Consider the following 17778-nt stretch of genomic DNA (forward strand, 5'->3'; position numbering starts at 1 on the left):
AGTTGAGCATTCAATGATTTTGATCTGTTTTTGCTCCAACCCCCAAAAAAGAGTTCCTGCTGCTTTTTCTGGAAAACACCAGAGCACTGATATTGTCATATTTTATTCCCATAACTCTTATTTTGAAGTTATGAACCATGGCAAATCTAATTATGCTCTCTTGGTACTAAATAGTCTAAGGTTCATTTCTCAAACGAAGCCTTACATTGACAAAGGTCAAATACCGACCTCATCATGAATATATTAGGGTGGATCAAACAAAGCACTAACCTTCTGCCTAAAGCAAATCCTTAAATAAGACTGTTAACTGAGTAAAATGTGTTTAACTGTTTTGTCCCAGTGCACTATGCGTTTTAATTATTTAGAAGTTTAGTTGGAAACAAAGCCACAGGTATCCCATTTTGGCTGCATGAGGCACGCAACAATGGCTCATAAAGTCAAGAGGCAGAAAACATGAACAGGACTATGAACAGGTTGCGAGTTGTTTGGCATTTCCTTGTTTTTTTCTTTCAATAATTTCAGCCATTTAAATCTAATAAGTCATCGGTGGATACAGATGACGAGAAGACAGGATCCCGAAAGACAGAAATAAAAGCCGATTAGCCACATGTGACATTTGTTTCATATTATTATTATTATTATTTTACAGTTTGTCGCTAAACTGAAGCAGACGCCGTGATGTGGTTTTGTTTATGTGAGCTTTGTTAGATGCTCTTATAAACTCTGTGGGGAGTCGTGGGTATTTTCCATCTGAGGTCCCGTCGAGTGCGGCGCGGAGACGTGACATCAAACATTAATGTGTCCATTCTGTCGGTGTCACAAATAATGAAAGAGGCTTTTCTGTGTGAGTGACGACGCTCTTCCTCACACCCCATGTGGTGATGATTCGTTGAGCTTACTCACGTTTCGTCTCCTAACAAATTAATATTTATTATAGTCACTGAGGCATTCAGCTCGGGGGATTTTTGACACCCAACAGACAGCGCAGCACTCTCACATAAAGGAACTCTCTAAGATGGGTCTATTTTCAGTGACCATTATCTTCACAGCTCTGTCTGTGTGAGGCAGAGGAGGGTCACAGAGGACTCCTTTGGTGACATGAGTGACAATATCAATAAACAATACAGTCTCTGTCTGTCATATCTCTGAGTAGGCCGTGTCCTACACTAGCCTGCAATGTCACACGCAGTGACGTGTAAAAGTATCTCCTAAGAGATCTGCTGCATACACCAAGTGTGTGGCAGGAAGCACAGCATACGTCACAGTGCCGGACACATCAGGGCGCTCATGTTGAAGAGTATCTTTGCATTAATACAGTCGTGGTAAAGAGAAGGTGTGGCCTCTGTCAGTTTTAGGATCTTACATATCAGGAAATCTTAAATTTAGGTCAACTGAACCCGACTTGAACAACAACACATGGCATTTTACGGTTGTCATTATTTCACAAAAAGTACTCAAAAATGCAGAAAGTGTGTCAAAAACACCCCAACCAGGGTCACTAATTGTTTTCTGTATGACTTTATCAGTCACTCACATCATTGTGGAGCCATTTTGGCCTATTCTACTTCACGGGATTGCTTCAGATCATTGAGGTTTGCAGGTATTTGTTTATGCAAAGCTCTCTGCCACAAAGGTCCTGCAGCATTTCAGTCGGCTTGAGGTCTGAACTTTATCTGGGCCATTGTGTCACCTTGACTCTTTTCTATTTTAGACTATTATAGTATTGTTGCTGTGCTTTGGATCATTGTCCTGTTTTATGACCCAGTTTCAGCCATATACCAAGGAGTTCATTGCTGTTTTGAGGACTGCAAGGGTCCCCGGTCCTGTGGCTGCAAAACAAGCCCACATCATCACCCGTCCACTATTGTGCTTGACAGTTAATTTGAGGTGTTTGTGCTGATATGCTGTGTTTGGTTTTTGCCAAATGTGACACTGTACATTATGTCCAAACATCTCCACTGTGGGCTCATCAGTCTTGTTCCAGAATTCACACAATTTTTATAAAGTTCCTAAACTTTTGTTTTTATAGAGGTGCTCATACTTGCTGATGATCAGTTAATCAATTGCATTTGATTAGCAGCACATGGATGACACTTGACACTTGCCCTCCTCATTCCTATGGAAGTAGTAAAGGTCTACGTAATTTTTCACACAGTGCTTGTGCATTTTGGCTTGATTGCTGTTAAATAAATAATGACATGGTGTTACACGGCATGTGTCGTACTTCCTACTGATATAGAAACATTAGAAATGAGAATGTACTTAATTTAATGATGACTGTAAGCTGGTGGTTTTAATGTCCTAAGTGAGCATTTTTAATGTTGTTGAAATATATTTTCTAGCTGACACAATGTTGATAAATCATTTGGTGTATAGTATAAAATCTCCATCTCAGTTTCCCGTTACATGTGATGACATCTGTACCATTTCTTGTTCTGTTTGACCAGTAATCAAACAGATGGGTATTATATCTTATTATATCTTATTATATTATATTTTTGCTTGTGGACAGTAGACTTTGTCGTCCTGACCTATCTCTCTCTCTCTCTAACCCTTTTAGGCATACGTAACTGACCGAATCTAATGATTAAATATGGACTTAATAATTGCTCATAAAAATTATACACAGAGGTTGAATAATCTGCTCTGTCAGTTTCAACTCAAAAAAAATGCAGTTGAATAATTTTTCCATGCAATGCGAACTCCACAAAGAAAGACTCTCTGCTGCCTGTGACCTTCCTGCTGTGAGGGGCAAGTGCTAACCATGCACCATGACGCCAGCCATGCAGCCACCCACTGTGTGGAGTTTGCATGTTCTCCCTGTGCTTGAATGGGGTATCTCCGGGTACTTCGGCTTGCTCCCACAATCCAAAGACATGCATGTTAGGATAACTGGTGACTCTGTGTGTATCGCCTCTAATGTGCTAGCCCTGCGATAGACTGGCAACCTGTCGAGGCTGTACACCAACTACCTGTGACAGCTGGGATAGGCTCCAGCATCCCCCACTCCAACCCTTAATTGGATAAGTGGTTAAGAGGATGGATGGATGGATGGATGGATGGATGGATGACCGACTCAATTTTTAAGGTACAAGTGGACCCTGTACATGCATGTAGTAGTAGTTGTAGTAGTTGTAGGCAGTGTAGTAGCCATTTGTAAGGGTGTGGTAGATAAATAAAAAAAGATCAAAACATGTAATTAATCTAATAATCATATGTTATTCAGTAATTGCTTTTATAACAAATATGAGATAATATGTAGTGTAATTGTTTTTTTCCCCCAACTTCCTTCCCTAAACTGAACGTGCATGTCTAGCAAGTGGCTCCACTTTTAGGTGACTCAGTCTTTTATTGTAATCTGCTCAAAGCAAGTTCACATTACATCCGTACATTTGAGCCTGTTTACATAAGCACCGACTGTCTCTCATTCATTTTCTACACCTGCTTGTTCCTGTTTTGATCAGTGTGAACAATTAGGCAGGAAAACATCACAGAGTGGCATTTTGTTTGACAGTCTGATTTTTTCCATTGACCTTAAAAAAATGTTATTCAGTTTTATTTCACAGATGAGCAGATTTTTGTGATTGTGTTACATTGTCAAATGTGAACATAAGCATCAGCCAGCATATAAAGCTTAAATATGGAGTCTTAAAGTATGTTTGGAATTTCTTCATTTGTGGCCCATGTGTTCCTTTACGCAGAACAAAGCCATTTTTGATGAGATCATAACATTAAAACATTAAAGAACCACACGTGAGAGACTTGCCCTTGTATAAAATAATTAAGAGCTCCAATATGACTCACTATAAAACTGTAAACAAAAATAACATGTGAATTGAGAAGATTGTATGATGACAAATGAACCGTTCACGGCTGTCATTTAATACAATGAAACCATGCGAGAACATGACAGAGAGGAATCCATACAATGAAGACTTGGCTCAGTACCACACAGACACTTTAGAATTGGGCAGGGCGCACAGAAATGCTTGAATGAAAGCATGTATCAACAAGACGTTTCAGACCAGGAGCAAACAAATATGAGCCTTAATACCTCTGAGAAGCAGACAGGTCAGCGTGGATTCAAAGTGACAGCGCTAGATTTTCTTCCCTTTGTTGAACAGCCATTAGCAGCATTTCACGTGTTAAATTAAAACCAGAGCGCTTCTTGGAAGTGTGTTTAGCTGCATTTGGAGCGGGTCTCTCCTGGCGCACGAACACAAAATTACTTTAATTCTTGAAGGGCTGGGTTACTGGTGGAATTCAGTTTTGCGTTAGATAAAAGGCAAGTGAAGCTTGTAAATCATGAGAGGAGATGGAAAGGCTTTCTCGGGTGCCATATCTTAAATAGTGCAGCGTCCTTTCTTTGTGGTCTGCGTGGTGTTGGCCTGAGCTCACCTGGATATAAAACCGCGTATTGAATGACAAAATGCTCCAATTTGTTAACCTGTGAATGTAATTTCTGTGTAACAAGTTTTGAAGTTCGAGAAATTGCGAATATGTGTATGAGCTAAGTGTCTGCTGGTATTCACAACTTCGTTCTAGTAAATAACAAGTGAGATAGTAACCTCACATTTGAGACGTGCTGTAGCCGTGAGACGGAACTTGACGCCGAGGCGCACAGAGTGAGGAGATCAGGTTAGAAACATGGATCGCAACAGAACATCTCCAAATCGCATTCCGCTTACTGAAATCTAACCCGGGGACATCAGGATGTGTGACATAATCCCCAAGACATCTGAAAACCGCGCTCCTCCAAGCACGGCTCCAGGGGTGGTTTGGAGAGATATGTGGACCACTGTTTGCTCTTGCAGGGATCTATAAAAGAGGGGCGGACACCAACTGCCCCCAAACGTCAGAGCGCACTTAACTATAAATCTCTCCAAACTGCTCTCTGCGCCCGGCGCGTTGTTATGCGCAAACATCTGTCGTGCCTCAGTCCAATATGAAGACAATGCGTGTGGACACCCTTCGAGGTTCATAGACACCAGCTGACCTGGAGAATATGGAGAATAAATACCGCCGGGCTTCTTGTTTACATTGACAAGATTTGTATAAAATGTTGGCGATTGTGACATTTTAACGCAGTTTCTGGATATGAGAGGTTCTTGACTGTTATATCAAAAGTCGGACTACACGATCGGGCACTCTGGCAAACATATTGCGCACTTTTTAGCGCCGTGCTCGTGTGCTGGAGACACTGATGTCTTCATTGGACTCCTTTCAGTTGGAGATGGTGGCTCTCTCTCGGATTTCCAACGTGGAAACGTAGCATCCAATTAATCAGCGGCAGCAACTGTACCCCCAAGGCGCAGTGGCACTTGGTCCGCTCTGTTCAGCACCTACCTTTGGACTCTGAAGTGTGAGAAGGCGCGTGGATGGTCGGTGTGCTGAGTCCGAATATGAAAAACATAGCTGGTGCGTTACTGCAGCCTTTTTTCTCCCGCTTGGACGCAAACTGAAATTGAACTCGCTTGAAGGAAATTTTCGTGCTGGGGTTGTTGAAATGATTCACGCAGCGGAATCAGCTGGGAACATCAAATGAGTGGCGTTTTCTGTTTGGATTTTTACCACTAAAAGCCGAGCTAGTTTCAGGTCTGCATGGGCCATATTTAAGGTAAGTAAGTCTTTTTTTATTTTCTCATTTCAGAGTGTCACACCAAATACTGCCTATAGTTTCGGATTGTCTGTGCGCATTTAGATAAAAAACAAATAGTGACTGTGAACGACGGGACTTTCACACGTATAAAGACAGTAGAACTTTTGTATTGTATGTCTGAGCCAGTATTTATCTATGCATAACTGTTTAGTTTTGCTGCAGACTCAACATGCCATTAGACAGAGTCACGTAAGCTTTGGGGTTCGCCATCTGGCCAACTCACACTACTATTTAGGCAATCGTTGCCAAAATGCTTCGATGCGTGCTTTAAGCAGCGCATTTTTTTTTCCTGTGAGGCGCACCCTCCCAGTCTCTCACAAGTAGTAAGAGCTTGGCTGATTTTAACGCAGCGTGAATAAATACAACCAATCTGCCATCAGTAGCTTTCTATTTAATCACGCATTTAAAACAGTACTTTTACGCACAGATTTGCGCATTCTTGCATTGATATTTTTAGCTTTCATTTGTGGTCTTTTGTGGATTCTTGTTCTTTTACGGTACAATATGCTCATTTATTTTGTTTTAAAAAATGTGAATCAACATTTTCTGGCAGCTTCACTCTGATATTCACGTTCACGGCACATGCACAGAAAAAAAAACTGAGGATCAAAGCTGTTTGACATGATGACACAGTTATTAATAAAGAATGAGTCAGGGTAGGTCTGGCCACAACAGTAGTGTTTCAGACACTTTGCTGACTTCATTACAAACTAGAGGAGGCTCACATTCACTCTGCCCATTTTTATACCCATCAGTTTGTTTTGATTTAAAATAAAATATTATCTTGTTTTGTTTTGTTTGCAGCTTTCTTCATAGGAACTGAGTCTAAGATGAAGTTATGGGATGTTTTGGCCATGTGTTTGTTGCTCCTGAGCTCTGTTGCTACAAGGCCTCTCTACCAAAACACTCAGCCAGCCAAGAGGACTTATTTCCCCAGCAGCTATAGTGATTCTGTGCCCTTGCCTTCTTTGGAGGACGAAGCGCCATCGTTTGAGCGTGAAGACCACCGACTGCAGGAGATCTCAAAGGAGAATCAGTGTAAGTATGTTTTTGTAAGATGTGTAGTCTGTCTTGAATTTGTAATTAGGCTGTATGGGTGTCACATAAGAGATGTACTGTTTGTCCAAAGCAATGTCAATGTAATAATATGCAATTAACCATTATATAATCCAGGCATATTACCCTGTTGATTTGATGCATATGTAATGTTGGTCTTCCTTGACTAATTACACTTGGGAAACAGCACACGCAGTGATAAGCGAGGCAATATGCTGAGCCCACAGTGGAGAGTCCCATATTGATAAGGCTGTCAGACAGGCAAGTTATCAGACGGAAGATCTTAATTTGCGTTTTATTGGCACTTTGGGTTGCATCATACGGATGTCAAAACAATCCAGCAGGAAGAATAAGAGTGTGAACAGTTCCAGTCCCAAACATGGGGTCATTCTCAACACTACCCCCTTCTCCCTTTGTTTATATTCACCTCTGCCTCTCTGCGGTTTAGAGACCCGCAACCTTTACCCATCTGCCAAAGCTCAGAAATTATGGTGTGGTTTAGAGAACAGGGGCCAGGTCATGAGGATTTTCGACAGACAACACCGGAAAGTTTGAAGCACCGACTGAGAGTTCTGTGTTTATGCTCATTTTAACAGCGACAGTGGGCAGGAATTTATTTTGTTTGGATCAACGTGACACTGTAACATCTTCACCCAGACGTGAAACACGGCCAAGAACTAGATAAGGAATGGAACATTCGGACAAGTGTTTGTCCTGCCACCTCATATTTTGTTTGGGCCGGGGTTACATCACTGATCTGCTGTGCAACCCAAGTACATTAACTATGCTCAGATACTGTAAGCAACAATCGAGATCCAAAGAGGGAATGGGTCTTTTTGGTTTGTAAAGATAAAAAGCTTGTTTCTTTTTCATTTAAGTTCTAGAAGCTGCAGACACCAGAAAATCAGCGGTTAGATCTGATCTTATTGTTGTGTTCAGTGAATTTTAAAAAGCAAACTTCTTAACTGTTAACTCTGTAAAACTCCAGCAGGGTTTGCACAGCGAATCCCCCCATTTGTTGCTGCTAGTCTAGTCGATTAGCAGGTGTAAACTGTAGCCACCCCTGCCTGTCATCTGAGATGCTGGGGTTTGTCTAAATCAAAGGGTAGGTGTGTCTAAACAGATTGGCCCTAGCTCACCTGATATATTAGATTTGTGGCTCAACAGGCTCTGAAGCTCAGGCAGATCAGATGGCCTGCGCTCTGCCAGACAAATAGGTAAAAGAGGAGCGATAGGAGATACTGCAGTTTAAAGGCTGTTACACACCACACTACCTGCCAGACATCACACGCCGCCGGCCTGACCTCTTGGTGACACACCCACGCTGACTTGAGCTCTTCATTTGAGAGCAATATGTCTTCATTATCTTTATGCACACTTCACTGTTTCTGGAGCTGCAGGCACTCAACTAGGAGAGACGTTACTCTGTAATAGAATCAACATGTAACAGTGCAGCATCCAAGCCTTTCAGTCAGTCCTCATCACTCCTCGCAGCAGATGGCAGAGAGCTGTGCTGGTGCATGTTTTCAGTTTTGAGCAGACTGCAATCTGCCTCATCTGAATGAGTCAAAGCATATGATTTCCTCTTATTCAGCCTTTGAAGTCTAGGCGTTCTAAAATTACATCCGTCCGAGATTTAAATGCATCTCTCTAGGTGGTGTAATTGGCCTGTGCCTACTGTATCAATACAGTCGGTTCCTGTGTGAAAGCCTGCTGGATTAACTTAAGCTGTAGAGTTAACCTTTAACGACTCAGGGTTGCATGGCAGCGGGGTAACCGCATTATTTATCCGAGGTCAAGTCTGCCCTTGCATGCCTATATTTTTTTCCTCCCATCTCTGACTGAAAAAAACTGAAAATGAAATTGACAACAACCTCTGACCTTCAGCCTCCAACTCATCACACAGCAGCCATCACGGAAGAGGTTAAAACAGGGCACCTGTAAACCTACGTCTGAACTGCTCTGGACTGGACTGCTCTGCATTCCTCCACTCAAGACTTCTTCTTGAGCGTCTGAGCAGCACATATGCCAGTATTTCTGTGCATTGTCTAAAAAAACAGTCTACATTCGGATAGTGTTGTGTTATTTTTTCACATCTGAAAATTCGAATATTGTGCTTCCTGCACATAGTTAGATGACAATAGAGATACTATTTTCATATGTCTATTACTATTTAGGACTAATGCCTGAACAGTTTCTTGGCAAGCACCTTTTTGGAGGTGCCAGCAGGCAAAGTTTGGATTGGACTGTCTCATTCTAAAATGATGAGATTGTAAGTAAGATAATGTCTTACTTACAGTAAATGTGCGCATGTCTGTCTGTGTGTGTCTTTTTGTTAGTTGTGCAATGTTTTAAATGTCATGTACTATCACTGTGGTTGATGTGTTCCTATTCCCACAACGATCTATCAAATTTTATCTTATCTGCTCATGCAGTCTTTCAAAACAGTAAATTATTAATTACAATATAGTTGATGATCGTAGAGCTGACATGTCAGAAAACTGTTTAGTGTCAGCGGGAGCCTGGATATGAGCTTTATAAAAGCAGCTTTATAAGCAGATCTCTCCCTTCTGCTTCTTCCAGATGACATTGGAGGTCCCTATCCAGATCAGTTTGATGACGTAATGGATTTTATTGAGGCTACCATTGGCAGACTCCGGAGATCTTCGGAAACCAGCGGTGGTTCCAGGGGAAAGAAGGAGCAGAGAAAGAGAGGAGCGGCAAACACAGGAGGCGCGAGAGAGGAGGGGAGAGGACACGGCGACAGGAGGCGGAATAGGGGCCGAGGGGGGAGTAGAAATGGCAAAAGAGGACGAGGTGAGAAAGGGAAGGAGAAAGAGAGTATATCTGTGCAGACGCGGGGGTGCTTGCTAAAGGAAGTCCACCTCAATGTGACGGATTTGGGGCTGGGCTACCAGACTAAAGAGGAGCTGATCTTCCGGTACTGTAGCGGCCCCTGTATTGAGGCAGAGACCAACTACGACAAGATCCTGAACAACCTCACGCACAACAAAAAGCTGGACAAGGATACACCCTCTCGCACCTGCTGCCGGCCGATCGCGTTTGACGACGACCTGTCTTTTCTGGACGACAATGTGGTGTATCACACGCTGAAGAAGCATTCTGCCCGGAAGTGTGGGTGTGTTTAAAGAAGTCACATGAGCGGCATGTAGCGGACTAAGGATATCCTTTACAAGCTCACGCTGGAGAGGGACATGTGTACACAAGGTCAAATTGGGAGTGTTTGTCTCCTTTTTGTTGTTGTTGTTTTTGTCAGTAGTCATCAAAGGAGGAGCAGGTAGGTGTACTGAGACCGCCTGAAAGACACTGGAACAGCCGCTTGAAAGGAAACTGTGCGTTTATCCCATACTCGACTGTTCAAACACGTGCAAAACAAAATGTATCAGGTGTGCACCAGTTTGCAGAAGATTAAATACTGTTACACTTTCAGATTTGCCAACTGTGCTATCTAAAAAGGGTGAGAGTAGAAGAAACATCAGTTGTTTTGTTTTTTCCACAGCTGGCTCTTTAGACTGTAGATGAATCCAGAGATTTGACGAGCTTCAGTTGCAATCGAAACACTTCCAGCCTGGATGTTGGCATTTACATTCAGAGCCAAGGAACCCCATTGGAGTTAAGCAAAGACTTTTTTTCTTCTTTTGTTGTGCAACACATCTACATAAAACCCAACCTATATGCATACATATAGTATATACGTGTGTCAGAGGTATATTTATTAAGATGGAATTAACTTATTGTTATTTATTTCAATCCATTTTATTAAAAAAATGTCTTTTTTTTATTTATTTAAAGCTTTGTTTGTCCTGGATAATGCCAAAGTAGAGCATTTTCTCAAGTAAAACCATGCAAGCTGACTCAGACCTGTTAAAACACTCCCACGATCCCAAAGCTTATTTATGTCACTTAGATTCCAGGCTTTCTCAAGCAGATCCAAATGATCATTGTTAGCCGTTAAGGAAAGATAGAGAAGCAGAGGAGGGGACCAATAGAAGATTTCTTTTTTTTTTTTAAATAGAGCTGATCTGTTGTTGCATTTTGAGTAGTTCACCTCGTTATCGCTAATGTGACCACACTAAGACAGGGAGAAAACGTCACCCGGGTACAGCCTCCCATTCAAAGCATCCTTTAAGAACACTCTATGTTTACGCGGAAGCAAATAATTCTTTGCTGCTGTTTGTTTATAAAGTGTGTGTGTGTGTGTTGTTTTTTTAAAATCAACAATCCAGGACAGACTCGGCGTCACTCCAGCCATAAGCCATAACGACTTTTAATTTCAATCTGCAGTCGACACGAGAGCGGTGTGGTCTCGCGAGGATCTGCAGGTGCCTTTGACGATCCATCCTTTGAGTCACACAGTACAGAAGCTGCTATTTCTGCCTGTCAGCGCGCGTTACCTGAAACCTCGCCCTGGCCTCGCACCAAATCTGAGCAAAAGGCTTTGCAGCGATAACCGTCCCAGTAGGCTTTAAAGTTCACGGGGCTGGCCGTGTTTCTGTCTGAGTTGTGACAGACAGGTCTTTTTTTTTTTTTTTTATCCTCAAAGGGGATTTGAAAGTGATCCTCTAACATGAGTCTTAACCAAATATCCCCACCGGCAAAGGCAGTTTAAGGAAGATCTAGCTGCTGTAGTGGATGTCATCACACAACTGATATGAATATCTCAAAGGACTCAACAAAGGAGTATGTTTTGGAATTACTGAGCAAATGATTGGTAGGCTCAGTGGGCTTTTTCGGTGTAATAACCCGTCCAGCCACCTGTCCCCAAAGTTTAGGAAGAAATATACATTAAGGAAAGGAGACTCTTTAAAAAGCGCGTTTGTGTGCCCTGTTAAGGGGGTAGTTTTAAGTGGAACAAAGAGAGCCCTTGAGTAGGTCTTGATGTTAACACGGATTAGGGACCAAGGTATCTGTGCCCACCCATCAGCAAGCAGGCCAGCTTTACTGTGTAATCCCCCCACACAGAACAAATCCAATGCATCAAGCTGAATTTAGGCCAAATACTACACAGACAGGGAAAAAAGTCTAGCTTTTATCACAGCATACCTCATCAGTTGGATCATCTTCCCCTTTAACAACTGATTCGTGCATAAGCCTTCCCAGATGGGAATGTGGAGGCTTCCCAGAAGCCTCCAGAGCACCTCGCTACTCTTCCACATCATACATTAAAGAGTGTGAACTGCGGCCACTCGTCTCATCGGTGATTAGTACCCCGGTTTTGATGCAAAAGTGTAAAGATGCAAAGGAATCCTCAGTGTTAATTTTAGAAGAAAAGGACTACATTTGTTATCACTCCGCTATCACCTCTGTGGAAAAGAAAAAAACAAACTGTCATGTCGTCTCACTTGTTGTGTGTTACAGAACCAAAGCTCTGGGCAAACTTTATTTTTGTACAATATTCATTTTATAACTTTTTACAGAATTAAACTTGTTTCTATTAAATGAAAATGTCTCCTGGTATTGTGCCATGTACGACAATGATCCACCGGTGCCAGATGGTTCTAATTTGCAGGGTAATGTTTACACAGGCATCAAGCAAAATTGAGGGTGAAAAATTTGGGTTAAATGGGTGGAAATGCGAGGATGGTTTGAGAGATGGCCTCCGCAGTGTGGCATCCCCCTTCTGCTCTGAATTCTTGAACGGGAGCCCGGGAGTCGTACAGTAAACAAAAGCCAGCAGAAAAGTGCCACCGACTGTATATCAAGCTGCTCGAGTCTGTTTCCACTGTGCAGAGAAGATATGTAAATGGCGATGAGAAGGTGGCAGAGGTACAGATAGTGAGTCATGACACAGACGCAAGGAGTGCACACAATGTATACCTGATGGCACCTTCTAATCTCTTTGCTCGGCCTGGTTAATGTGAACCTAAATGGACAACTGGTTAGTTGCTGTTTAACAAACCTGAAGGTCACCTCTTTACCTCTAAGTGCAGAAAAGAGGTTGTCTTCAGTCTCATTGCTTAAGCAGAAAGATGCTCCAATGAAAACGAGGTCTGTGAAATATTTGAATTGACCAGGAATCTAAATAGAGATTCATCCCCCCAGATATTCACTAATGGTACTGTAATTAAAAAAAAATGTTTGAATTTGAGAGCGAGCTTAGTCTTTTATAGGCCTATAAAAGGTTCTACCTTTAGGCCTACACAGAGCTTCTCCTTTTCACGTGCCAGACGCTTTTTCACACAGTGACGGACTGATCAACCGTCCCACTTGAATCAAACTGCAATCACTCCCCACCTCCCGCTGCTGGCTGAGGACTCTGCTATTGAAGAGCTTGACGTCAGTCTCTCCCCACGAAGCCAGTATCCTCTCTAGATGCTTTTAAATACATCACTCACTGTTTCAGTCCATCCATGTTTCTTCTTCTGGTTCTTCAGTTTCATTTCATGGCCACAGGATGCTTGCCAGGACACACAGAGACATTTTATTTGTCTTCTTATAATTTTAGTTAGGACACATTGCTCTACATATATAGCCCTTTCTAAGCCACTTGGTAAAAAGATGGACCAAAAGCCAGATCTGGATAAAAAAAGGTGTAGTATTAGTTTACAGTTTTTGACATTCACTCATTCATTTTATTATCCAATTCAGGGTCTTAGAGGTCGGGGCTTAAGTCTGTCCCAGCTGCCATAGGTTGCGAGGCGGGGCACACCGTGGACAGGTCACGTATTGCGGGGCTCCTGTTTGTCATTATGCAGGCTAATCTTGTTACAAACTAGATACATTTGAGAGCCAGTGCGTTGTAGGCAGGCGATGCATTCCAGAGAGATGCACAGTACACAGAACACAAACGTGGCTTTCATTAACTCTGTATGTTGTGGTTTTTCTCTGTCAGTTGAAGGATTTTAGACACTACCCAGGTCAATCAAAGGATTGCTAAAGAAAAGAAAAAGGTATGAATGCACAGGGAAACAGGACCTCTGTGAAACACAATGAAATTAAGGAATCCGACTGTGGAAGTTCATCATTCACCTTGAGAACAGCTGTTTGAGAAAGACTCAGCTCAGCGCTGGAAATGAAATGTGTACGTGGGATGCATACTGAGTAAACTTCCATATACTGCGTTTAACATGTGGTTGGATACTGCTGAAATTTACCTTTTCAACATAACGATGGTTTACATAATAAACATTGCTGTACTTGCAATTATGTTTTTTGTAAGAAACCAGTGAAAACAGGTTTGGGGTTTTTTTTGTTTTTAAAGCATAAGACTGTGTGCTGTGTATTTTATATCCACAGCCGCACAGAAAAGGTATCTGGCAAAGATCTCCCTTTAATCAGCTCTTAAAACTATTTCACTTTGGATAAAATATACAATTTGACATTTGGATGCAAGTCTTTTATTAAGGTGTTAGGTGGGTGTAAAAAAAAAAAATAAATTAAAATAAACAGATGATTTGATAAAGTTTTGTCGCAACCCACCAAAAAAGTACATCTGTAGAAACATTAAAGCCTTTAAAACATCTCAAAGTAAATTTGGATGGATTTTTTTTGTACTTCTTAGTAATTTACTTTGTACAAAGTGGCAAACTGTTCTTCGTAATGACAAACAGCTCTAGACCGCAAAATCTGGAGCCGATTTACGAGGCATTAGCAAACGCTGGAGATGTGGGGTGAGAGGACAATGGGAGCGATGAAAATAAAGTACATACAATCTAAACAGACGTAAAAAGCCAAGTTTTTCCACTGTTTATGAATTGCAGTGAGAGGAACATAAGCCTAAAGAAAATGACCTTTATGATAAAATCCTTTCTGATTTATGGGTTTCCCCTTAACACAGAAGAGTGCACATATATACACATAAAGGCTTCACAGCGTTGTCAGGGGGGCAGATACTGTACAATCTAGGAACATAATTGATGCTCCTTTGCTGAGTTCTCAACAATAATTCTGTCTTGCGACTAATTGCCCACCATGTCAGCTGTCCTGTATAAAATGAACTGACACTGAAGTCTCTCAGATTTTGCGTTTCTTCCATTCTGGCTCTTGGTCGGGCTCCTCATCCTCTGATTCCTCTGCAAACACGGGCTCTGGCTGGGTCCTAAAGGGATTAACAAAGAGGAATGATTTAACTGCTTCTTTAAACGTCTTCAGAGCAAAAACAATGAAACGTACGAACAAAGAAAATCAGCAGAGCAAATGAGAAGTAATGGAGAAAGTTACATTTTTAGTGCACTGGAGTAAAGTTTTATTCTATATAGAATAAACATGGCTTACTGAAATTTAGGCCGTAAACTGAAACTTTCCAGATTAAAAATTTTTCAACACCAAAACATTAAACTAACCTGAAATGTTTTGAATGACTTGAATGAGTCTATTTAGCAACTGTCACTCCTGTGATCTGTTGGCCAGAGTCTCTGCAAGTTTATGATTATGATAAATGACTAACTGATCGTGTCAGCGCACGCGATTTAAAAAATATAAATAAAAAAACAAAAAACCCTCCTGTGACGACTTTGGCTCGCTGAGTACCTGGAACGTCAGCCTTTGTGACTTTTTAGTAAAATTTCTTCGGTGTTCTAAGAAATGAAGGTAAAGCCGTGCAAAAAATGTCCAAAAAACTGAAACATTCATGCACAAAGTGTACAACTATCTTCGCAGACCGCCATAAAAAAAGGCACTGGCATGTCGTTGTGCACCCCTGAGTAACAACACAAGTTTATCACGGCCAACACGGCAGCTTTATTAAGTAGCATCCAAACTACGCAGGTGTGTGAAGATAAATACACACAGTTGGAGGGTTTTTGCAGTTTACCTCAGAGAATAATCTAAAATTCTTAGACCAAAGAACACTCTGACAAGAATGAAAATAAAAGTTTATTTGAAGGTGATCATCAGATTTAAAAAATACACACGAATGTCTGGTGATGTTGGGACCAGGTAGATTTTCTCCTAAAACAAATATCAGATTTATGAGACATAATTCCATTAAATGCTGTCAGATTTCTGATTATTCCCATTTTGTTTTAAACAATGTGCTTTAAGTTACACTGAGCTATGGTGTGTGCATACTATTGAGTCGTTTTTTTCTTTGTTGTTGTGTATTTTAATGCAAAAGCTCTTCAACTCTGAGTGCTTGTTTTTGTACCTTTCAAATAAACATGCATAATTGCAACAAAAAATCTATAGCTGCTTGCAACACCTCTAAGCATTAACTGAATGTTTAAACCCACAGAGAGCTGTAACGTTGAAAAGTAGCCCACTGTGTGAGCAGCCAGGCTAACGTACTTCATCTGATTTACCTACTACACTGTGTATTACTAGGATACTAAATTTAACTCGAGCTTGTGTGCCTGCAGTCTGAAAGACAGACTGTTTGATTTGGCTCAGATTTGTTCCACGCTTACATAGCTGTCGGATCCTGATAGTGATCTAAAACTGTCTGTTGCTCTCTGCTCTGCAGTTTCGAGTGCGTGAAACAGTACAGCTTTTTAAACATTTATGTGTCACACCGGTAAGAAGAAACCTACCTGTGTGACACCTCGCAGTACTAAAAAGCAGACACACTCATCTTACACTGTCTGATAATGAGAGAGTGTGGGTGGGTGAGCAGGACAGAAACCGTCACATGGACACAGTGTGTGAATTATTCATGCATTTTTCTCTTACTCTGTGTATGCTGGAGCAATCCAATAAGGGTTCTCTGATGCTTCCTTGGCATGACGCAGGATGGCCTCTCGCGGGTTACTGTCGTCCGTTTTATCTAATGCGATGTTCTTCACAATGAATGACGACAACGTGCCGCCGTGAGCTGCGACTCTGCCTCCTCGGCCTGTCAGTGCACACAGTTAGTGGATTAGATCCAGCTGAGACTCATGAACATACAAAACTACGTGTAAATTACTGAAACTGTGCATCTTCTAAGAGTTCAGCGAATCCTAAACATCAGTAAAGTGTTACTTTGAATAGTTGGCAGTAAATCAGCATGTCTGTACAAACGCAGCAATCCACCTCAACCAAAACGTTCACAAAGAGGTTGCTGCCAATCGTTCCCGGATGGTTGCGGACCGGTCTCTAGGCCCGTGTTACTGGGGCCTCATTCACTTAACCCCACCTTAATAGACAGGAACATGAGCTGACATCATCATAATGGGCAAACAGCAGATGTAAGGCTATGATGAGTGTCCTTTTGTCACCAGTGGATATTAGACCTCTTAACTAGCTAATGAGCTGAAGTTCTGAAAACCGGGATTTTACATTTTTCAACTTTGGCGACTTCCCACTGCATCACAGGAAAATCCCAGACGTGTGAGATTTATTTACTCATATTGATGTACTACATATTAATCTATAGTACAAAATGAGATGTTGGAAAGTGATGAAATTTGTGGGTTAGGTAATTAATTTTTGGAATCAGTGGGGAAAAACGCGTAACCTTTCTCGATACTTAAATTCATGTGATCTGGGAGGAAACTAGACTTCCAAACCTCCACTTAGCTTTGTTTTCAGGTTTAAGAAAATCTAGTTTGTGACATGAGGCTTTAAGAGAGAGGATGTTCCAGTTGGCTGTTTAAAAATATAGATGTGACTCTCTTACTACTTTAAAACATAATGGGAACATTACGCTTTCTTCAATTATCGGGTTGTCACATATTTAATTTTTAGTCCCTCCACAAAGCAGCGCATACAAGCTCGGCTCTTTGCTGCAGCATCCGTATGCAGTTGGCTGGATTTGACTGCACTTAATGGAACTTTTGGGGGGGAAAACTTCCTGCTTTCCAGAGAGGACAACTTAAAGGATCAAGGATATGATACACACACATGCACGCATACTTAAAACATGCAGGGATTTCCTGCTGAAGCTGGGCCATAGGTTTGTTTGGGGATTGAGAGGCACCTCTTTCCATTGCTTGTAAGCATCCGGCCAACCACCAAACGTTACCTTGCAGTCATCCAAAGTCATTTTTCACAAAAAACAAACAATATAAAGTTCGTCTGTAATCTAAAAACCCAGGACCTGCTATCAAACATCCCACCTTTTCATGAAGTGGATCTTCTTTTTTCATTCGCAGACTGTTCAGTTTAGACTTTTTTAGACACTTTTA

The 17778-nt window shown here is 41.6% G+C and overlaps 2 protein-coding genes across 2 annotated transcripts in view; one reads left to right on the forward strand and one right to left on the reverse strand.

The window, feature by feature from the left end:
* Window positions 1-4108: 4108 nt before the first annotated feature.
* gdnfa (glial cell derived neurotrophic factor a) lies at window positions 4109-14450 on the forward strand. The gene is made up of 3 exons (XM_039999967.1): window positions 4109-5617; window positions 6464-6697; window positions 9299-14450. The coding sequence occupies exons 2-3, from the start codon at window positions 6490-6492 to the stop codon at window positions 9862-9864; spliced, it is 774 nt and encodes a 257-aa protein (XP_039855901.1). The 5' UTR covers window positions 4109-5617; window positions 6464-6489; the 3' UTR covers window positions 9865-14450.
* The window catches only part of LOC120713989 (WD repeat-containing protein 70), a 45469-nt gene continuing 41801 nt past the window's right edge, over window positions 14111-17778 (reverse strand). Inside the window, exons 17-18 of the mRNA XM_039999966.1 lie at window positions 16343-16505; window positions 14111-14774 (exon numbers count right to left, since the gene is read on the reverse strand). Coding sequence (XP_039855900.1) covers window positions 14690-14774; window positions 16343-16505 — 248 coding nt within the window. The 3' untranslated portion in view covers window positions 14111-14689. The remainder of the gene's footprint in view (window positions 14775-16342; window positions 16506-17778) is intronic.

Source organism: Simochromis diagramma, unplaced genomic scaffold, assembly GCF_900408965.1.
Source record: "Simochromis diagramma unplaced genomic scaffold, fSimDia1.1 OVJJ01000596.1, whole genome shotgun sequence".
Taxonomy (NCBI): domain Eukaryota; kingdom Metazoa; phylum Chordata; class Actinopteri; order Cichliformes; family Cichlidae; genus Simochromis; species Simochromis diagramma.